Source organism: Amblyraja radiata, unplaced genomic scaffold, assembly GCF_010909765.2.
Source record: "Amblyraja radiata isolate CabotCenter1 unplaced genomic scaffold, sAmbRad1.1.pri scaffold_913_ctg1, whole genome shotgun sequence".
In the NCBI taxonomy this organism is placed as follows: Eukaryota; Metazoa; Chordata; class Chondrichthyes; order Rajiformes; family Rajidae; genus Amblyraja; species Amblyraja radiata.
Genome location: NW_022630911.1, coordinates 19508 through 43579, shown reverse-complemented (window position 1 = coordinate 43579; position 24072 = coordinate 19508). Strand labels below are relative to the sequence as shown.

General features: G+C 48.9%; 1 protein-coding gene across 1 annotated transcript; it reads right to left on the bottom strand.

Annotated features, from left to right (window-relative positions):
• Positions 1 to 38: 38 nt before the first annotated feature.
• Positions 39 to 22921, bottom strand: stx5 (syntaxin 5; the record flags this gene model as incomplete). The annotated part of the gene is made up of 8 exons (XM_033017106.1): positions 22665 to 22921; positions 20187 to 20257; positions 15928 to 15983; positions 12916 to 12986; positions 9765 to 9878; positions 6532 to 6588; positions 3158 to 3242; positions 39 to 147 (listed from the first exon to the last, which is right to left on the bottom strand). Coding segments are annotated over exons 1-8 (773 nt in total), but the record flags the coding sequence as incomplete, so codon positions are not given.
• Between the last annotated feature and the right edge of the window lie 1151 nt (positions 22922 to 24072).

The window sequence follows — 24072 nt, the reverse complement described above, 5'->3', positions numbered from 1 at the left end:
GGTTGGGGGAGTCGGTAGAAGAGACGGCAGCTGTGAGCCTCCTCACCTGCTCGTCGATGAGCTGTAGTTGCTGGCTGGTCTTGTCGTCCATGTCGATGGCGACATCTCCCGACCTCCGCGCGTCATCCTTCAGCAGCACCGAGCCTCCTGGTGGTGGGGAGAGGAGAGGAGAGGAGGGGAGGGTGAGGGTGAGGGTGAGGGTGAGGGTGAGGGTGAGGGTGAGGGGAGAGGAGGGAGGTGAGGGTGAGGGGGTGACAATTTACAGCATGTTCTCGTATTTTTGTCCGGATTAACGGAGGTGCCAGACCACCAGTTTAGCCAAGAGGTACAGCACGGAACCAGCGCCTTCAGCCCACTGAGTCCACGCCGTAATCTAGCACTATCCTACGCACACTAGGGGCAATTTCTTCTCCGTGGATTGTCACCTTGTCGTGGAGGAGAAGCTCGTGTGGTCCTGAGATCCTGAGAGCGATGCCGTCTGGAGCTGTGCTCCTGGTAGGGCCACCCATGGCGGTAAGGTCGAGGGGGAGGTCTCTGACAAAGAGCCAATCCAACCAAGACCTCAACGGTGGAACGGGCGGAGGACGATGGCTGACCTTAGTGGAGGAACAGGTCACAACGGCTGGGAAGGCGGATGAAGGCTGCGGCAGAAAAGGGTCTCCGGTCGTCTTGGGACTCCACGCCACAGGATCCTGACCCAGATCTGTCAAGGACCGTGGGGTGGTTGTCTGTGCACCAGTCTCCCCACGCAGTATCATCAAGGACCCACACCATCCTGGCCACACACTCATCTCCCCGCTACCTTCAGGTAGAAGGTACAGGAGCCTGAAGACTGCAACAACCAGGTTCAGGAATAGTTACTTCCCCACAGCCATCAGGCTATTAAACCTGGCTCGGACAAAACTCTGATTATTAATAACCCATTATCTGTTATTTTCACTTTATCAGTTTATTTATCCATGTGTGTATATATTTATATTATGGTATATGGACACACTGATCTGTTTTGTAGTAAATGCCTACTATGTTCTGTGTGCTGAAGCAAAGCAAGAATTTCATTGTCCTATACAGGGACACATGACAATAAACTCACTTGAACTTGAACAATGTCACGCACGGGCAACCTCCCAATAGAGGACAGTCAGCCTCGTTTCGAGTGACCACCGACGAGGGACAATTTACAATTCTCACCGAAGCCAATTAGCCTACAAACTTGCACGTCTTCGGAATGTGGGAGGAAACCGGAGCTCCCGGAGAAAACCCACGTGGTCACGGAGAGAATGTACAGACCAAGCTGTTGGAAAATCGGCGATGGATCTGGATGGTATGATCTGATTTTAATTGATCGGCAAGCATTTCACTGTATCTCGGTACACGTGACAATCCTAAACCACTGCCCTCACGAATTTCAAGATGCATCATGTCTACAAAGCCTTTAACGGGCTTGCCCCCACCTACATCAAACGTCTGCTTACCCACCACACCACCTCCAGGTCCCTCAGATCGGCCGACTTGGGGTTACTGAACATCTAGGCATAAGCTCAGGGGCGATCGACCGCTCCTTTGCGGTTGCAGCTCCTAGACTGTGGAACAGCATCCCCCTTCCCATCAGAACCGCCCCCTCCATCAACTTCTTTAACCATATAACAATTACAGCACGGAAACAGGCCATCTCAGCCCTACAAGTCCGTGCCGAACACTTATTTTCCCCTAGTCCCATCTACCTGCACTCAGACCATAACCCTCCATTCCTTTCCCATCCATATACCTATCCAATTTATTTTTAAATGATAAAATCGAACCTGCCTCCACCACTTCCACTGGAAGCTCATTCCACACAGCTACCACTCTCTGAGTAAAGAAGTTCCCCCTCATGTTACCCCTAAACTTTTGTCCCTTAATTCTGAAGTCCTGTCCTCTTGTTTGAATCTTCCCTACTCTCAATGGGAAAAGCTTATCCACGTCAACTCTGTCTATCCCTCTCATCATTTTAAAGACCTCTATCAAAAGTTTAAGTCGAGACTTAAAACTCATCTTTACTCTCAAGCCTTTCTTGACATCCTCTGAGGGAGGGCGTGTAGTGATGTATGTACTTAATCTATGAACCAATGTTGTATAACATTAGTACCTCCACCAATGTAAAGCACTTTAATAATAATAATAATGGATGGGATTTATATAGCGCCTTTCTAATACTCAAGGCGCTTTACATCGCATTATTCATTCACTCCTCAGTCACACTCGGTGGTGGTAAACTACTTCTGTAGCCACAGCTGCCCTGGGGCAGACTGACGGAAGCGTGGCTGCCAATCTGCGCCTACGGCCCCTCCGACCACCACCAGTCACTCACACACATTCACACACAGGCAAAGGTGGGTGAAGTGTCTTGCCCAAGGACACAACGACAGTATGCACTCCAAGCGGGATTCGAACCGGCTACCTTCCGGTTGCCAGCCGAACACTTAGCCCATTGTGCCATCTGTCGTCCCAACTTTGGTCAACGAGAGTTGTTTTTTAAATGTGCTGTAGAAATAAAAGTGACTTGAGTCACTTGACACTATTAGCAGACCACTCTGCCTTGTCAGGAATCGAAAACGCATTCTATTCACTGGAACTTAGAAGGATGAGAGGCTATTTTATAAAAACATATGAAAGGGATTAAGGGATTGGACAGGGTAGATGCAGGAAACATGTTCCCCAGGTTGGGGGGGGGAGTCCAGAACCAGGGGCCACACACAGTTTAAGAATAAGGGGTCGGCCATTTTGGACTGAGATGAGGAAAAACATTTTCACCCAGAAAGTTGTGAATCTGTGGAATTCTCTGCCACAGAAGGCAGTGGAGGACAATTCACTAGATGTTTTCAAGAGAGAGTTGGATTTAGCTCTTAGGGAATCAAGGGATATGGGGAGAAAGCAGGAACGGGGTACTGATTGTGGATGATCAGCCATGATCATATTGAATGGCGGCGCTGGCTCGAGGGGCCATTCGGCCCCTCGAGCCAGCGCCGCCATTCAATATGATCTACTCCTTGCCTATGATCTATTCAATAAGGCCTACTCCTGCACCTGTTTTCTATGAGGACTTGTAACGGACTCATTAAGGGGCCACAGCACTGCAGAATCCCACACCCGGATACGCAACAAATTCAGTGCTTACCATAGCCGTTAGCCGCTGAAGGGGGAAGGCTGGACACTGTCGCTTGGGAGAACTGTTCTCTCCTGTTCCGCTGCATTTTCAGATTCTGTTTGGCAGGAAAAGAACGAATCAAACACTAGCCACAAAGCAAAATAGCCCCCTCCCTGTGTAGGAAAGAACTGCAGATGCTGGTTTAAATTGAAGCTAAGACACAAAATGCTGGAGAATAAACATCCCACTAAGCCACCAAGCACGACACCTGGAGGCTGCAGCGAATCGTCCGGTCAGCAGAGAAGATTATTGGCTGCAACCTTCCCTCCATTGATGAACTGTACACTGCAAGGGCCAGGAAGCGAGCGGGCAAGATCATCTCTGACCCCTCTCACCCTGGCCACAAACTCTTTGAATCACTTCCCTCTGGAAGGCGACTCCGGACTGTCAAAGCTGCCACAGCCAGACATAAAAACAGTTTTTATCCACGAGTAGTTGCTCTACTCAACAGCCAAAAATCTGTAGCCTCCCTTTGATCTGGTATTTTGTTGGTTCACATGCTTGATCAATGGTGTTTTATCATGAATGTTTTATTATTATTAACGTTTAGTGTTTTCTGAGTCATTCGTAACTGTCATTGTATGTGTCATGTTGTTACTTGTGGGCGGAGCACCAAGGCAAATTCGTTGTATGTGAATACTTGGCCAATAAATGTACCTACTTAGTATCAATCCGTACCATGGAGTCTCACCCCACCTTTAAACCTCCCTCAAAACTCACCTGTTCAGACTGGCCTATCCCACGTAACTCCACTTTCTATCAAATTGCTGGATATGTTGTTTTTGTTTCATATTATTTATATATTTGTAATTTACTTGTTTTAACCTGGTGAACCTACGCTGCACTCCCTCAATAGCAAGAATGTCCTTCCTCAAATTAGGGGACCAAAACTGCACACAATACTCCAGGTGTGGTCTCACTAGGGCCCTGTACAACTGCAGAAGAGCCTGAAAAGTGTCACAGCCAGGTTCTGGAGAAACTGCTTCTCAACATCCATCAGACTATAAACCACAACTAAATCACAAACTACGAGCTGCCTTGATTGTACCAGGGACTCAGGGCTTTGGTTTTGTGCTATATAACGGCGGCACGGTGGCGCAGCAGTAGAGTTACCGCCAGAGACCCGGGTTCGATCCCAACTACGGGTGCTGTCTGTACGGAGTTTGCACGTTCTCCCCGTGACCTGCGTGGGTTTTCTCCGAGATCTTCGGTTTCCTCCCACACTCCAAAGACGTGCGGGTTTGTAGATTAATTGGCTTGGTGTAAATGTGTAAATTGTCCCCCAGTGTGTAGGATGGTGTTCGTGTGCGGGGATCGCTGGTCTACACGGACACGGTGGGCCGAAGGGCCTGTTTCCACACTGTATCTCTAAAGCTAAACTAAATATTGTATTTTTTTAACCCCCACCAGACAGATCAGATGTGGGGTTAGCGTATGATGAGCGTTTGACGGCGCTGGGCCTCTACTCGCTGGAGTTTAGAAGAATGAGGGGGGACCTCTTTGAAACGTACAGAATAATGAAAGGCCTGGATAGAGTGGATGTGGAGAGGATGTTTCCACTAGTGGGAGAGTCTAGGACCAGAGGTCACAGCCTCAGAATTAAAGGACGCTCTTTTAGAATGGAGGTGAGGAGGAACTGTACAACTGCAGTAGGACCTCCTTGCTGCTAAACTCAAATCCTCTGGCAATGAAGGCCAACAGGCCATTAGCTTTCTTCACTGCCTGCTGTACCTGCAGAAGGAGATGGCTGAAGTCCAGTAACAGTCTGGATCTTGCCTGGAACAGACACTGCTCATAGGGGCGGCACGGTGGCGCAGCGGGTAGAGCTGCTGCCTTACAACGCTTAGAGGCCGGGGTTCGATCCTGGCTACGGGTGCTGTCTGTACGGAGTTTGCACGTTCTCCCCGTGACCTGCGTGGGTTTTCTCCGGATGCTCCGGTTTCCTCCCACACTCCAAAGACGTGCAGCATTTGTAGGTTAATTGGCTTGGTTAAAAAAAATGTAAATTTTCCCTAGTGTGTGTGTAGGACAGTGTTAGTGTGCGGGGATCGCTGGCCGGCGCAGACCCAGTGGGCCGAAGGGCCTGTGTCTCTAAAACTAAAAACTTAAACTAGAGCTTCGACTTTGAAAACGGCACCTCTTTCAAGTGGGCTCAGTGGACTATATCCATACCCTTGCTAATCGGGGGTCGGGGTTATGGCAATACTCCACTGGACTGTGTGTACTGGCAGACATCGATAAGATTCTTCATTAGTTACAGGTGTCAGATGTTATGGGGAAGAAGGCAGGAGAATGCAGTTGGGAGGGAGAGTTAGATCAGCCATGATTGAATGGCGGAGTAGACTTGATGGGCTGAATGGCCTAATACTACTAGAACACGACCATATGATGAAGAATTTCACTGTCTGTTGGCAAGCAGGTCCTTCTGCTGTTGTACAGGGCCCCTAGTGAGACCACACCTGGAGTATTGTGTGCAGGTTTGGTCCCCTAATTTGAGGAAGGACATTCTTGCTATCGAGGGAGTGCAGGGTAGATTTACAAGGTTAATTCCCGGGATGGCGGGACTGTCATATGCTGAGAGAATGGAGCGGCTGGGCTTGTACACTCTGGAGTTTAGAAGGATGAGAGGTGTCTCATTGAAACATATAAGTCTGTTAGGGGTTTGGACACGCTAGAGGCAGGAAACATGTTCCCGATGTTGGGAGAGTCCAGAACCAGGGGTCACAGTTTAAGAATAAGGGGTGAGCCATTTAGAACGGAGACGAGGTAACACTTTTTCACACAGAGAAGTCAAGAGTCAAGTGAGGTTATTGTCATGTGTCCCAGATAGGACAATGAAATTCTTGCTTGCTGCAGCACAACAGAGTATTTTAGGCATAAATACAGATCAGAGCAGTGTGACCATATACCATAGAATATATATATACACACATAAATACACAGAAAAAGTGCAATAGGCTGTTATAGTTCAGAGTTTGTTTGAGGTTGTGTTTAATAGCCTGATGGCTGTGGGGAAGTAGCTATTCCTGAACCTGTATGTTGCAGTTGTGAGTCTGTGGAATTCTCTGCCTCAGAGGGCCGTGGAGGCCGGTTCTCTGGATACTTTCATGAGAGAGCAAGATAGGGCTCTTGAAGATAGCGGAGTCAGCGGATATGGGGAGAAGGCAGGAACGTGGTACTGATTGGGGATGATCAGCCATGATCACATTGAATGGCGGTGCTGGCTCGAAGGGCAGAAGGGCCTACCCCTGCACCTATTGTCTATTGTCACGTGTGATGATAAACCACTAGGAGGGTAAACCAAGGTGTTATGAATAAAACAAAACCAAGCGATCATCACCTACCTCTGTCCTCACTTCCAGAACCGACTTAAAATCGTTCGACATGGACGCCAGTCTGGACTGCGGGAGGGAAGGAAAGGGAGAGGTTAAACGTTCTCAGTGCAAGTCAGTCGGGGACTGGAGCCCCAGCCGTTGCCCGCTGTGAGAGAATGTTGTTAAACCTTTAAGACGTGATTTTTTTCGGCGACTTGCTGGCACCCATCATAGTCGCACCGGTTGAAAATCCAGCAGCGACCAGAAAAAGGTACGACTCTTTGGGCCAAAGAGTTTGTTTTATTCATAACTCCTTGGGCCAAAGAGTCGTACCTTTTTCTGGTCGCCGCTGGATTTTCAACATGTTGAAGATTTTCGGCGACCCGCTGTGACTATGACGGGTGCCGGCATGTGGCCGAAAAAAATCACGTAAGTGGGACAGGCCCTTAACTGTCGTGCATGTTGACACCTATTTATTGCGGGACTAGAGAGATGCCGGGGCACTTGGATAAACATGACTTCATCGGACAGAGCCAGCATGGTTTTGTGAAGGGGAAATCCTGTTTAACGAATCTGCTCGAATTCTTTGAGGAAGTAACAACCCGGGTGGATAAAGGGGAACCGGTGGATGTGGTATACTTGGACTTCCAAAAGGCTTTTGACAAGGTGCCACATAAGAGACTATTGCTCAAAATAAAAAATTATGGGATTGGGGGTAATATATTAGCATGGGTAGAGGATTGGCTGACAAATAGGAAGCAGAGAGTGGGGATAAATGGTTCATACTCGGGATGGCAACCGGTAACTAGCGGGGTTCCGCAAGGGTCGGTGCTGGGACCCCAGTTGTTCACAATTTATATAAATGATTTGGAGGAGGGAACCAAGTGTAATATATCAAAATTTGCGGACGATACAAAAATGGGAGGAAAAGTTGGGGATGAGGAGGATAGGAAGAGTCTGCAAATGGATATAGATAAGCTAGGTGAGTGGGCAACAACTTGGCAGATGAAATTTAATACTAATAAATGTGAAGTCATTCACTTTGGGAAAAAGAATGATAGGGCAAGTTATTTTCTAAATGAGGAGGAGCTGCGTTGTAATGCAACGCAAAGGGATCTAGGGGTATTAGTACATGAATCACTAAAGGTCAGTATGCAGGTGCAGCAAGCAATCAGGAAGGCCAATGGAGTTTTGGCCTTTATTGCTAGGGGGATTGAGTATAAAACACGGAGGTCTTGCTGCAGCTGTACACAGTATTAGTGAGACCACATTTGGAATACTGTGTACAGTTCTGGGGTCCATACTTAAGGAAGGATGTACTAGCCCTGGAGGCAGTGCAGCGAAGGTTTACAAGATTAATTCCTGCAATGAGGGGATTGACATATGAGGAAAGGTTAAGTAAGCTGGAGCTCTACTCTTTGGAGTTTAGGAGAATGAGAGGCGATCTCATTGAAACGTATAAGATCGTGAGGGGCCTTGATCGGGTGGATGCACCGAGGATGTTCCCAATGATCGGGGAAACTAGAACTAGGGGACATAGTTGCAGAATAAGGGGGGGCTCTTTTAAAACTGAGATGAGGAAGAACTTCTTCACCAAGAGGGTGGTTAATTTATGGAATTCACTGCCCCAGGGAGCAGTGGAAGCAGAAACGTTAAATATGTTTAAGTCTAGAATAGATGGTTTTTTAGCTGCCGAGGGGATAAGGGGCTACGGGGAGAGGGCAGGGATATGGACCTAGGTATGGTTAGTATAGTAAGACCTGAGTGATCTCCTGGACAAGTGTCGATCGCCTGGATTGGGGTCGGAGAGGAATTTCCCGGATTTTTTTCCCCGAATTGGACCTGGGTTTTTATCCGGTTTTTTGCCTCCCCCAGGAGATCACGCGGTTCTTGGGGTGGAGAGGGGTGATAGCGGTATGAAGGGGAGGGTAGTGTCTTGTGTTCTGTGTCTTGTGTCTACTGTTTGTGGGTAAGTGTGTCTGTTTAGTGTTCAGCCATGAGCGAATGGCGGTGCGGGCTCGACGGACCTGGTGGTCTACTCTCGCACCTACTTTCTATGTTTCTATGTTTCTATGCCGCCTGGTTCATAGGAGAGCCATCTGTTCCTTATAGTGTGATGGTGTGCAAACCGCAAGAAATGCAACACCTGTCCCTTCACCTCCCCCCTCGACTCCATTCAAGGTCCCAAGCAGTCGTTCCAGGTGCGACAAAGGTTCACCTGTATCTCCTCCAACCTCATCTACTGCATCCGCTGCTCTAGATGTCAGCTGATCTACATCGGTGAGACCAAGCGTAGGTTGGGCGATCGTTTCGCCGAACACCTCCGCTCAGTCCGCAATAACCTACCTGACCTCCCGGTGGCTCAGCACTTTAACTCCCCCTCCCATTCCCAATCCGACCTCTCTGTCCTGGGTCTCCTCCATTGCCAGAGTGAGCAACAGCGGAAATTGGAGGAACAGCACCTCATATTCCGTCTGGGGACCTTGCGTCCTTATGGCATTAACATTGAATTCTCCCAATTTGGCTAGCCCTTGCTGTCTCCTCCCCTTCCTTAACCCTCTAGCTGTCTCCTCCCACCCTCCCATCCGCCCGCCCTCGGGCTCCTCCTCCTCCTCCCCTTTTCCTTCTTTCTTTCCCCCCCCACCCCCCATCAGTCTGAAGAAGGGTTTCGGTCCGAAACGTCGCCTATTTCCTTCGCTCCATAGATGCTGCTGCACCCGCTGAGTTTCCCCAGCAATTTTGTGTACCTTCGATATTCCAGCATCTGCAGTTCCCTTTTGAACACAACAGTGTGATTTTAATGCTGTTAACTGCTCAGTCAACAGCGCAGACATCTGTGTAAGAAGGAACTGCAGATGCTGGTTTAAATCGAAGAGACACTAAAAGCTGGAGTAACAGCAACTCTGGAGAGGAGGAGTGGGTGATGGTCTCAACCAGAAACGACACCCATTCCTTCTCTCCAGAGATGCTGCCGGAGTTACTCCAGCTTTTTGTGCCAGGCACAGACGTCTGTTTCTTTGTGTGTGTGATGTTGTCATTCTTTGCCTCAACTATGTAAGGGTCTGAGTAGTGAAACGTTAAGGCAGTATATAACCTCGTGACGTCTCTGTACCCTTGAGGAGCTGTCTCTCCCGGGGGCCGTTCCTCCGTGATATCACCTAATAAAGTCTCGCTCTCCGTAAGTCCGAGTCCTCGATTGATTTCTCTAGCACGGGGGGGGGGGGGAGCGGGGGTGTTCGGGGGAACCGAGGGCCTGGGTTTACCTGCAGTGACACCACAATGGTGTTGGAATGCGTCTGTATGTGCCTTGTCTGGCCCCCCTTGGCCCGGACAAAGTCTTGAAGCTGTGCGATCTGCTTGTTCAGGCTGTTTATATCCTGGAGGAAGAGCAGAGGCAAATGTCAATGAGGAAACCCACGCCGTCTCACCGTCCGACAGCTCGGGGCGGCAGCCATTTTGCCCGTGGTGGCGGCCATTTTGCCCGTGGTGAATGGTGAATGGAAGCTGCCTTGTAGCGCTCCCAGCACCAGAGTCCTGCGTTCAATCCCGATTACAAGTACTGCCGGTACGGAGTTTGCACGTTCTCCCCGTGACCTGCGTGGGATTTTCTCCAAAAATAGGTTAACCTATGATGAGCGTTTGACGGCTCTGGGCCTGTACTCGCTGGAGTTTAGAAGGATGAGAATGGGGGGGGACCTCATTGAAACGTACAGAATAGTGAAAGGCTTGGATAGAGTGGATGTGGAGAGGATGTTTCCACTAGTGGGAGAGTCCAGGACCAGAGGGCACAGCCTCAGAATTTGAGGACGTTCTTTTAAGGAAGGAGATGAAGAGGAATTTCTTTAGTCAAAGGGTGGTGAATCTGTGGAATTCTTTGCCGCAGAAGGCTGTGGAGGCCAAGTCAGTGGATATGTTTAAGGCAGAGATAGATTTGTGATTAGTACGGGTGTCAGGGGTTATGGGGAGAAGGCAGGAGAATGGGGTTAGGACAATAGACAATAGGTGCAGGAGTAGGCCATTCGGCCCTTCGAGCCAGCACCGCCATTCACTGTGACCATGGCTGATCATACAATCAGTACCCTGTTCCTGCCTTCTCCTCATATCCCTTGACTCCGCTATCTTTAAGAACTCTATCTAACTTTCTCTTGAAAACATCCACTGCCTTCTGAGGCAGAGAGTTCCACAGATTCACAACTCTCTGGGTGAAAAAGCTTTTCCTCATCTCCGTTCTAAATGACCGACCCCTTATCCTTAAACTGTGTGTGGCCCCTGGTTCTGGACTCCCCCAACATCGGGGAACATGGAGGGGAGAGATAAATCAGCCATGATTGAATGGCGGAGTAGACTCGATGGGCCGAATGGGCTCATTCTACTCCCATCACACATGACCTTAAACCAAGAGAGTGAGGAGCGTTTTATCGTCGTTTGACCAGAAACGGGACTAATGAAACGGATATGTAAGCATAGTATTCCCGGGAGGCCGCGGAGAAGCCGGGGTGGGGGAACGCCCGTGGCCGGACTGGGTCGGTGCCGCGGAGTGGACCTCGGTGGTGGCAGTCGACGAGGCGGCAGGGCCGGTGAGGGTGCGTGAGGTCGAGGACAGGCCACGTGGGTGCCGGGTCTCAGGCGCTGCAAGGCAGCAACTCTACCAACGCGCCACCGTGCCTTTCAAGATTCAAGAGAGTCTATTTGCGTTTGTCCCAGATAGGACTATGAAATTCTTGCTTTGCTTCAGCACAACAGGATATAGTAGGCATGAATACAGAACAGATCAGTGTGTCCATATACCATTGAATATATATACACACACACACACATAAATAAGCATATAAAGTGCAATGGGCTATTAAAGTTCAGATTTTTGTTTGAGTTGAGTTTAATAGCCTGATAGCTGTGGGGAAGCAGCTATTCCTGAACCTGGACGTTGCAGTCTTCAGGCTCCTGTACCTTCTACCTGAAGGTAGCGGGGAGATGAGTGTGTGGCCAGGATGGTGTGTGGGCCTTTGATGATACTGCCAGCCTTTTTGAGGCAGCGACTGCGATAGATCCCCTCGATGATAGGGAGGTCAGAGCCGATGATGGACTGGGCAGTGTTTACTACTTTTTGTAGTCTCTTCCTCTCCAGGGCGCTCAAGTTGCCGAACCAAGCCACGATGCAACCGGTCAGCACGCTCTCTACTGTGCACCTGTAGAAGTTAGAGAGAGTCCTCCTTGACAAACCGACTCTCCGTAATCTTCTCAGGAAGTAGAGGCATTGATGAGCTTTCTTTAAAATTGCATCAATGTTCTGGGACCAGGAGAGATCTTCAGAGATGTGCACGCCCAGGAATTTGAAGCTCTTGACCCTTTCCACCATCGACCCGTTGATATAAACGGGACTGTGGGTCCCCATCCTACCCCTTGCAAAGTCCACAATCAGTTCCTTGGTTTTGCTGGTGTTGAGGGCCAGGTTATTGCGCTGGCACCATTCGGTCAATCTCACTTCTATACAATAGACAATAGACAATAGGTGCAGGAGTAGGCCAATCGGCCCTTTGAGCCAGCACCGCCATCCAATGTGATCATGGCTGATCATCCCCAATCAGTACCCCGTTCCTGCCTTCTCCCCATATCCCCTGACTCCGCTATCTTTAAGAGCCCTATCTAGCTCTCCCTTGAAAGCATCCAGAGAACCGGCCTCCACCGCCCTCTGAGGCAGAGAATTCCACAGACTCACCACTCTCTGTGAGAAAAAGTGTTTTCTCATCTTCGTTCTAAATGGCTTACCCCTTATTCTTAAGCTGTGGCCCCTGGTTCTGGACTCCCACAACATCGGGAACATGTTTCCTGCCTCTACCGTGTCCAAGCCCTTAACAATCTTATATGTTTCAATGAGATACCCTCTCATCCTTCTAAACTCCAGAGTGTACAAGCCCAGCTGCTCCATTCTCTCAGCATATGACAATCCCGCCATCCCTGGAATTAACCTAACCTGCGCTGCACTCCCTCAATAGCAAGAATGTCCTTCCTCAAATTAGGGGACCAAAACTGCACACAATACTCCAGGTGTGGTCTCACTAGGGCTCTGTACAACTGCAGAAGTTTACTCCTATACTCGATTCCTCTTGTTATAAATGCCAACATGCCATTCGCTTTCTTCACTGCCTGCTGTACTCTGACTCATCACCTTCCTGTGCCTTCCTACGCATTTCGTCCGAAGTTTTGTTATTTGATATAGGTATTGGTTCATTATATTCACGTTTAGAACCGAGGAATCCCACCGAGGCGGTCCTGACCTCCCATCTGCCTCACTTCTCCCACACTTTGTTCTCTGTTGGATCAACGCTGGTTCCCCTCTTGACGTGTGAAAAGCAGTGAGAAAACATGACTTAACAATGAAAGAAAACAGCCATGAGGCATTTAAAGTCGCCAAACCTGTTTGATGATGTACGTCAGTTCTTCAATTTCAACGGCTTTGTCATCGAAGAGTGATTTCCGCTTTGCCACTGTAACAAGACCAAGAATCACCGTCAGACAATAGACAATAGGTGCAGGAGTAGGTCATTCAGCCCTTCAAGCCAGCGCCGCCATTCAATGTGATCATGGCTGATCATCCACAATCAGTACACCGTTCCTGCCTTCTCCCCATATCTTTAAGAGCCCTAAATAACTCTCTCTTGAAAGCATCCAGGGAATTCCACAGACTCACAACTCTCTGTGTGATAAAGTGTTTCCTCATCCCCGTTCTAAATGGCTTACCCCTTATTCTTAAATTATGGCCCCTGGTTCTGGACTCCAACATCGGGAACATGTTTCCTGCCACTAGTGTATCCAAACCCTTAATAATCTTACATGTTTCAATAAGATCCCATCTCATCCTTCTAAATTCCAGAGTGTACAAGCCCAGCCGCTCCATTCTCTCAGCATATGACAGTCCCGCCATCCCGGGAATTAACCTTGTAAACCTACGCTGCACTCCCTCAATAGCAAGAATGTCCTTCCTCAAATGTGGAGACCAAAACTGCACACAATCTGACACTGTGAGGCAACAGCTCTACTGCTGTACCACCGTGCCATCCATAGTATATAGTGTAATACAGGCAGTGTAGAGAAAGCAGGGACTCTGCAGAAGGACTTGGACAGGTTGGGAGAGTGGGCGTTAGAGAAGTGGCAGATGGAATATAGTGTAGCAAAGTGTGGAGTCATGCATTTTGGTCGTAGGAATAAAGGCGTAGACGATTTTCTAAATGGGGAGGGAATCCAGAAATCGGAGGTACAAGGGGACTTGGGAGTGCCAAAAAGTCAATTTGCGAGTCGAAGCGGTAGCGAGAAAGGCAAACGCAATGCTGAGGAAGTCGTGACCTTTCACAAAGGGCGGAAATATAGAGGGCATAGCCTCAAGGTGAGAGGTTTAAAGTGGGAGAATGCGGTTAAGAGGGAAAGATAGATCAGCCATGGTTGAATGGCAGAGTACACTCTGTGGGCCTAATTCTGCTCCTTTGAATGTATTTATGCCCTGAAATGGGGGGACTATGTATAAACACTGCTGTAATCTCTACATGGTGAAACCAAAATGTATAAAAATGGCCTTTATTAAAATCTGACAATGTGCACTTTAACCACATGTGATTTTTTTCTATTGCAAATCTCAAATTGCGGAGTACAGAGGTCCTTAAGGATAAGGGGGAAATCTTTTAGGACCGAGATGAGAAAAACATTTTTCACACAGAGGTGGTGAATCTCTGGAATTCTCTGCCACAGAAGGTAGTTGAGGCCACAGTTCATTGGCTATATTTAAGAGGGAGTTAGATGTGGCCCTTGTGGCTAAAGGGATCAGGGGGTATGGAGAGAAGGCAGGGATGGGATACTGAGTTGGATGATCAGCCATGATCATAATGAATGGCGGTGCAGGCTCGAAGGGCCGAATGGCCTACTCCTGCACCTATTTTCTATGTTTCTATGTCTTTGTCCCAAACATTATGGAGGGCATTGTAGATTCTGCACTCTGTATCTTCCCCTTTGCACCACCTATTGTACTTAAGTTTGACGATGATATCTATGTATGATATTATCCAGAGCTGCCAAGTTTTGTCAGAGCATTTCAGTATTCTAGTACCTGAAAATCAGTATTTTGCTGAGGAAATCAGTATTTTTACGAGGTGCCATTTTGCTGAAAAAAAATGTTGTTTTTTTATGTGCGGTCATACCCATATAAGAGTACAAGAATGCACAACTTTGCTACCAAATGTCTTCTATGCACCTTACTTGACAGTGTATTCATTGCCATCTCTTTGTATACTTCTGTTTCAACGGCTGCTTCTTGCTTTTAGCACCAGACGATGATTTAGAAGCCATTTTGGAAGCCTCCCTCTCCCTCCTTCCTCTCTTTCCCTCCCTCTCTCTCCCTCCCTCCTTCCTTTTTTTCTCCCTCCCTCTCTTATTCCCTCCCTCTCCCTTCCCGAACAGTCTTGGTGGCCATAGCGCTGTGTGTAAAGGTAATGGCTCTCCAGCTGCAAGCGTTATGATTTGAACCCATAGCGCTGTTCGTTTAAAATCCCACGCGCTAAACTGACAGCGCTGTTTAAACCTGTAGCGGGACAGGCAGATCAAAGTTCACAAAAATAATCATCCAGATCTTGACATTTAAAATACTAATAGATTTAATCTGCTATAATTTTTAGAGTTACAGTATGACTTTTTATATCCTTGCATTTTTTAAGCAGCAAGCTGAAACAGGAAGGTAAAAATGCTGGAGAAACTCAATGGGTGAGGCAGCATCTATGGAGCGAAGGAAATAGGCAATGTTTCGGGCCGAAACCCTTCTTCAGACTGATGATAAAACAGGAAGTTGGGCCGATTTAAAAAAATCCGTATTTTACAAAGCAAATCCGTACTTATCGCATTTCCGTACAAAATAAGGAAAATCCGTACTACTTGGCAGCTCTGTATTATCTGATCTGTTTGGATAGCAAGCACCAAAGATCCTATAGCGGAGCAAGATAGTCCACTCGACCAAAAAGACGTAGTACGGTCATGGGCAGATTCATGGGTCATTTTCGGCCCCATTTCCGTAACCGGCTTCCGTCTCCGCACCAAAGATCCCACAGGATACTAGAGCGGAGACGGAAGCCGGTTACGGAAATATCCTCGTAAAAATAAAAGTTATTTGGTAAAAATCTTCTCATTTTCAGAATTATAATTTATTAACACAAACTGTTCGGCCGCAACGTTGATTACACTGCGGGTCGGGTTACGGAAATGGATGAAAAAAAGGCCCACGTTCCGCTCCGTTGCGTACTACACGTCAGCCCATTGTATTTAGCAGGAGTGGTCTATCTTGCTCCGCTATAGGATCTTTGGCATGCACGACTGTGCTTTTCACGGTACCTCAGTGCAAGTCACAATAATGAACCTGAACCTAGTATGGCCCTCAGTGCCAACACTTACATATGGTCAGTTTTTCCAGTTTGGAGAACGTATTACTCAAATCTTTTCCAATTCGCCTGCAAAGAAACACAAAATTTCATGACAACACATTTATTCAGCTGCACGAAAAGGTAAGAGTTTCACTAAGAAGCCAAAGTGCTGGAGTAACTCTGCGGGTCGGGCAGTATCCCTGGAGAACACGGAGAGGTGATGCTTCAGGTCGAGACCTTTCGTCAGGCCCAAAACATCACCTGTCCATGTTCTCTAAAGATGGACACAAAATGCTGGAGTAACACCATGGGTCGGGCAGCGCGGGCAGGTGGGACTTGTGTGTAGGAAGGAATTGCAGATGCTGGTTTAAACCAAAGATAGACACAAAAAGCTGGAATAACTCAGCGGGTCGGGCAGCATCTCTGGAGAAAAGAAATGGGTGTAGTTTCAGGTCGAGGCCCTTCATCAGACCCATCATCAGACACTATCGTTCTGTTGAGTTTCAATGTCTGTATAACTCGTTATCACCTAGCCAAGAGTCAACAATGAACCATTGTTGGCTCTGGGGAAGAACCTCTGTGCATTTACCCAATCTATTCCACTCATGATTTTGTATACCTCTATAAGAATAAGGGGTCGGCCATTTAGGGCTGAGATGAGGAAAAACTTTTTCACCCAGAGAGTTGTGAATCTGTGGAATTCTCTGCCACAGAAGACAGTGGAGGCTGATTCACTGGATGTTTTCAAGAGAGAGTTAGATTTAGCTCTTGGGGCTAAAGGAATCAAAAGATATGGGGAGAAAAAGCAGGAACGGGGTACTGATTTTAGATGATCAGCCATGATCACCGTGAATGGCGGTGCTGGCTCGAAGGGCCGAATGGCCTATTCCTGCACTTATTGTCTATTGTCATATTGAATGGCGGTGCTGGCCTGAAGGGCCGAATGGCCTATTCCTGCACCTATTGTCTATTGTGATATTGAATTGCGGTGCTGTCCTGAAGGGCTGAATGGCCTACTCCTGCACCTATTGTCAAATTGAATGGCGGTGCTGTCCTGAAGGGCCGAATGGCCTACTCCTGCACCTATTGTCTATTGTCATATTGAATGGCGGTGCTGGCCTGAAGGGCCGAATGGCCTACACCTGCACCTATTGTCATATTGAATGGCGGTGCTGGCCTGAAGGGCCGAATGGCCTACACCTGCACCTATTGTCTATTGTCATATTGAATGGCTGTGCTGGCCTGTAGGGCCGAATGGCCTACTCCTGCACCTATTGTCTATTGTCATATTGAATTGCGGTGCTGGCCTGAAGGGCCAAATGGCCTACTCCTGCACCTATTGTCTATTGTCATATTGAATGGCTGTGCTGGCCTGTAGGGCCGAATGGCCTACTCCTGCACCTATTGTCTATTGTCATATTGAATTGCGGTGCTGGCCTGAAGGGCCAAATGGCCTACACCTGCACCTATTGTCTATTGTCATATTGAATGGCTGTGCTGGCCTGTAGGGCCGAATGGCCTACTCCTGCACCTATTGTCTATTGTCATATTGAATTGCGGTGCTGGCCTGAAGGGCCAAATGGCCTACTCCTGCACCTATTGTTCTACGTTTCCATTCCTGGATGACACATCCCCGTCCTCTCCAGTCTATCCTTGTTCTCCGGGGGGGGGTGGGGGTGCCTCCTCTAGCTGGATACTGGGGCGCAGTAGGGCCGGACCCCGGTTCCCTCGACACTCCTACTTGGGGATATGGGGAAAAAAGCAGGAACAGGGTTACTGATTTTGGATGATCAGCCAATGGGCCGAATGGCCTACTCCAGCTCCATATTCTATATGTTTCAATCACTCCTCATCCTCCTGCGCTCTGAGGAATGGAGTCGGAGTCTGCTCGGCCTCTCTGTACAGGCCAGACCCTCGAGTCCTGGCAACACCCTTGCAAATCTTCCCTGCACCCTTTGCAGCTGTTCCTGTGCTGCCCTGTCCATGGGACCTTGCTCTTCGCTGTCCTCGGAGGGCATTAGTGGTTCAGCCCATTGGACTGGAGAGCAGCTGAACTATGAGTGGAATCTCACCCCTCATCCCACGGGGCCGAGTTGGCAACGTGTCTGTGCCACAAGCACGGCTGATCAGGCTGAGCTAATTTACATGGGGGCTGTCAATGAAATATTTTCAGGACAGCGCAGAAGGATCTATCTGACTTGTGCGTTGTCCGTCTTAGGGCGCATAACGGGATGGTGTAGAATTATCTAAGCATCGCCCGTTGTTCTTGATATTTGCTGCTTGCAGTCATTGGTAAACAGCACCAATGTAAAGAAGCTGCATGCAGATCAGCAGAATTTGGCCATTCGGCCCATCGAGCCTATCTCGCCATTCAATCATGACTGATCCATCTATCTCTCCCTCCTAACCCCATTCTCCTGCCTTCTCCCCATATCCCATATTCTTGCTATTGAGGGAGTGGTTTACAAGGTTAATTCCCGGGATGGCGGGACTGTCATATGCTGAGCAGCTGGGCTTGTACACTCTGGAGTTTAGAAGGATGAGAGGTGATCTCATTGAAACATATAAGATTATTAAGGGTTTGGACACGCTAGAGGCAGGAAACATGTTCCCGATGTTGGGGGAGTCCAGAACCAGGGGCCACAGTTTAAGAATAAGGAGTAAGCCATTTAGAACGGAGATGAGGAAACACTTTTTTCTCACAGAGAGTGGTGAGTCTGTGGAATTCTCTGCCTCAGAGGGCGGTGGAGGCAGGTTCTCTGGATGCTTTCAAGAGAGAGCTAGATAGGGCTCTTAAAGATAGCGGAGTCAGGGGATATGGGGAGAAGGCAGGAACGGGGTACAGATTGGGGATGATCAGCCATGATCACATTGAATGGCGGTGCTGGCTCGAAGGGGCGAAAGGCCTACTCCTGCACCTATTGTCTATTATCCCCTGACACCCGTACTAATCAAGAAAGTAGCTATCTCTGCCTTAAAAATATCCATTGATGCTGGTTTATAACAAAGATGGACACAAAACGTGGGCTCACCAACTATCAGCCTATCATGGAACCTCCCTGCCCGAGGTCATCTGTTGCCGGTCCTGATTTATCCTGGTTTTTTCTCGCTGCCAGTTCCCCCCTCCCCAATTACAATCGGTCAGAGGAAGGGTCCCGACCCGAAACATCGCCTATCCATGTTCTCCAGAGGTGCTGCCTGACCCGCTGAGTCACTCCAGCGCTTTGTGTCTATCTTCAGCACAAAGCAAATGTTGGTTAGTGTCTACGGAGAGAACCTCTTGTGCACACCCCCATCCTTGCCAATTAGTGAGTAGGCACTGGAGTCATGTATGTATGCACTGCAGACCGGCAGAACAATATGTGTTTCATACTGAAGCAGACTGCAGATGCTGGTTTACAAAGTGCTGGAGTAACTCAGTGTTTAAGAAGGAACTGCAGATGCTGGAAAATCGAAGGGAGACAAAAATGCTGGAGAAACTCAGCGGGTGAGGCAGCATCTATGGAGCGAAGGAAATAGGCGACGTTTCGGGTCGAGACCCTTCTTCAGACTGATGTGGGGGTGGGGGGAAGAAGAAAGGTAGATGCGGAGAAAGCGGGCTGTGGGAGAGCTGGGAAGGGGAGGGGAAAGAGGGAGAAAGCAGGGACTACCTGAAATTGGAGAAGACAATGTTCATACTGCTGGGATGTAAACTACCCAAGCGAAATATGAGGTGCAGCTCGAGTGAGTCAGTTCTGGGGGGAAATGAATAGGTGACGTTTCGGGTCGAGACCCTTCTTCAGGCTGAGAGTCGGGGGAGAGGGAAACGAGAGATACAGAAGGTGCAAAGGACAAATGAATGAAAGATATGCAAAAAGCCACGAGGATCAAGGCAAGGTGGAGCCCACAATGGTCCGTTGTTGGCTGTGGAGAAGGTTACACAGGCAGTGAAACCCACCAGGACAACAGTGAAACCGGTACAACGAACTGGGTGGGGGAGGGGATGGAGAGAGAGGGAAAGCTAGGGCTACTTGAAGTTAGAGAAGTCAACGTTCATACCGCTGGGGTGTGAGCTGCCCAAGCGAAATATGAGGTGCTGTTCCTCCAATTTGTGTTGGGCCTCACTCTGACAGTGGAGGAGGCCCAGGACGGAAAGGTTGATGTGGGAATGGGAAGTTTTTGGCAACCACGCAGGTCAAGGTGGACTGAGCGATCCTTTCGCTGAAGGCCTTGACCTACGTGATGTCCCGGTTGCCAAACACTTTACACTTTAACCCCTGTCTGACATAACCCAGAGGTGACAATACTCACTTGGCCATGATTGTGAATTCGCTCTGTTGCCGCATGGTTTTCAGGTGAGGCTTGTTCACCTGTAATCCATTCTGAAAGTGAAAGAAGGACGTCATTAAGAAACATCGCAAGCAATCCCTCCCCCTCTTCTCCGTAGCGCCTTCATCAAATTCCCTCCCAATACATTTCTAAATGGCAGAGAACTCCTTGAGGTGGTACGGTGGTGCAGCGGGTGGAGACGCTGCCTCACAGCGCTAGAGACCCGGGTTCAATCCTGACCTCGGGTGCTGTGCGTGTGTATGCGTGCGTGCGTGTGGAATTTGCACGTTCTCCCTGTGGCCGTGAGGGTTTCCTCCAATCTTCTCCCACATCACAAAGACGTGTGGGTTAATTAACTATAGGTTAGTCGGCCCTCTGTAAATCGCCCCGACTGTGCAGGGAGTGGATGAGAAAGTGGGATATCATAGAACTCGTGTGTGAATGGGTGATTGATGGTCAGCCTGGACTTGGTGGGCCGAAGGGCCTGTTTCCGTGCTGCATCTTTCAATCCTTAGTGCATAAAATCATGAGGGGCTTGTACACTCTGGAGTTTAGAAGGATGAGAGGAGTTCTTATTGAAACATATAAGATTATCAAGGGGCTAGAGGCAGGTAACATGTTCCCGATGTTGGAGGAGTCCAGAACCAGGGGCCACACACACAGTTTAAGAATAAGGGGTAAGCCATTTAGAAAGGAGATGAGGAAACACTTTTTTCTCACAGAGAGTGGTGAGTCTGTGGAATTCTCTGCCTCAGAGGGCGGTGGAGGCCGGCTCTCTGGATAGTTTCTGTGGTGGGTGTTCCAGTCCCCGTCTGTGGTGGGTGCCTGGAACGCGCTGCCAGGGGTGGTGGTGGAGGCAGATATGACAGTGGCATTTCAGAGGCTTTTAGATCGGTACATGAATATGCAGGGAATGGAGGGATATGGTTCACGTGCAGGCGGGTGAGGTTAGTTGATCTCGGTGTCATGTTTCACAGGGACATCATGAGTCCAAGGGCCCACTACTGTGCCGAGCTCTTCTCTGCTTTACGATCTTGTGCATCTTGTGCAAGGGATCGTATTAACAGTGGACCCAAGTGCACATTATCAGTCCTAGACTAATAATAAGAATCTGAGGGGTAACCTTTTCACACAAAGGGTGGTGGGTAATGGAACGAGCTGCCAGAGGAGGTGGACACAAAATGCTGGAGCAACTCAGCGGGACAGGCAGCATCTCTGGAGAGAAAGAATGGGTGACGTTTTGGGTCGAGACCCTTCTTCAGACTTCTCAATCTCCACATTTTCCTTGATCTCCATTCCCATTGCGCTGTTTTCACACCTTACACTTCCTTATCTATGTATCTCCCCCCCCCCTCCGACCGGTGTGAAGAAGGGTCTCAACCAGAAACGTCGCCCATTCCTTCCCTCCAGAGATGCTGCCTATCCCGCTGAGTTACTCCAGCATTTTGTGTCTATCTTCGATTGAAACCAGCATCTGCAGTTCTTTCCTACACATTTTGCCAGAGGAGGTAGTCGAGGCAGGGACTATCCCAACGTTTAAGAAGCAATTAGACAGGTACAGAGATGGAACTAGTTTGGAGGGATATGGGCTAAACGTAGGCAGGTGGGACTATTGTAGATGGGACATGTTGGCCGGTGCGGGCAAGTTGGGCCGAAGGGCCTGTTTCCACGCTGTATCTCTCTGTAACATTAATTGGGTGAAAGCATTCTTGGCCAAGCACCACCACCATTTAGAAACATAGAAACATAGAAAATTGGTGCAGGAGTAGGCCATTCGGCCCTTCGTGCCTGCACCGCCATTCGATATGATCATGGCTGATAGAAACATAGAAACATAGAAAGTAGGTGCGAGAGTAGACCACCAGGTCCGTCGAGCCCGCACCGCCATTCGCTCATGGCTGAACACTAAACAGACACACTTACCCACAAACAGTAGACACAAGACACAGAACACAAGACACTATCCTCCCCTTTATACCGCTATCACCCCTCTCCACCCCAAGAACCGCGTGATCATCCAACTCTGTATCCCATCCCTGCCTTCTCTCCATACCCCGTGATCCCTTTAGCCACAAGGGCCACATATAACTCCCTATTAAATATAGCCAATGAACTGACCTCAACTACCTTCTGTGGCAGAGAATTCCACAGATTCGCCACTCTCTGTGTAAAAAATGATTTTCTCATCTCGGTCCTAAAAGACTGCCCTCTTATCCTTAAACTGTGACCCCTTGTTCTGGACTTCCCCAACATCGGGAACAATCTTCCTGCATCTAGCCTGTCCAACCCCTTAAGAATTTTGTAAGTTTCTATAAGAACCCCCCTCAATATTCTAAATTCTAGCGAGTACAAGCCCCACACACCTTAAAACCTTCCCTCCACAAAGTAGAAGCCCCTCTCGTTAGCCCCACCTCATCTCCCGCCATCGTACGTCCCCACGAGAAGCAGCCGAATGCTCACCTGTCTGTTCTGCATGGACTTGCAGGCAGCGAAGAACTCCTGCGTGCGGTCGCGGCACGACATGTCGTCCTTGAAGGTAAGCGTTGGGGGGGCGGAAGAGGCGGAGAGTGAAGGGAGGGAGGAGGAGGAGGAGAGTACTTGAGTCTGCGTCGGCCCGAGGTACACTCCCTGCTCAGTACTGGAGGGACCGTGACGTCTTCGCGTATTCATCGAGGCTCATAACCTCTGCCTGCAAGTGAGAAGAGAACCAGAACGCGGGTTAGAGTCAGAGTCACACAGTGTGGAAACAGGCTCATCAGCCCAACTTGCCCACACAGGCCAACATGCCCCATCTACACTAGTCCAACCCCGAGTCACACAGTGTGCAAATAGGCCATTTGGCCCAACTTGCCAACACAGGCCAACATGCCCCATCTACACTAGTCCAACCCCGAGTCACACAGTGTGCAAATAGGCCATTTGGCCCAACTTGCCCACACAGGCCAACATGCCCCATCTACACTAGTCCAACCCCGAGTCACACAGTGTGCAAACAGGCCATTTGGCCCAACTTGCCCACACTGGCCAACATGCCCCATCTACACTAGTCCCACCTGCCTGCGTTTGGCCCATATCCCTCTAAACCTGTCTTATCCATGTTTCTTAAACGTTGCGATACTACCTACCTCATCTACCGCCTCCGGCAGCTCGTTCCATACACCCACCACCCTTGGTGTGAAAGATACCTCCTCAGGTTCCTATTAAATCTTTCCCCCTTCACCTTAAACCTATGTCCTCTGGTCCTCAATTCACCTACTCTGGGCAAGAGACTCTATGCGTCTACCCGATCTATTCCTCTCGTGATTTTGTATACAACTCTATAAGATCTCCCCTCATCCTCCTGCGCTCCAAGGAATAGAGTCCCAGCCTGCTCAACCTCTCCCTGTAGCTCACACCCTCGAGTCCTGGCAACATCCTCGTAAATTCTATCACAAGGCCTATTTCCATTTACAATTCCTCCTTAATATCAATTTTAGGTCCAGGTTTTTATTATTGGCATTTGCACAATGAGAAGATTTGTTTTGCATGCTATCCAAACAGATCAGATAATACTATACATAAATACAATCAAGTCAAACTGAAGTCGACTTGAATCGGCAACTCGAACGCCCAGGAACAAAGAAGACTGTGGTTGAACACTGCCCGGTCCATCGCGGGTACTGACCTCCCCACCATCGAAGGGATCTACAGGAGTCGCTGCCTCACAAAATGGCAGCCAGCATCGTCAGATGCTGGCTGCCATTTTGTGAGGCAGCGATTCCTGGCCACGCTCTCATTTCACCCCTGCCATCGGGAAGAAGGTACATGAGCCTGAAAACTGTAACGTCCAGGTTCAGCAGCAGCTTCTTTCCCACAGCCATCGGGCTGT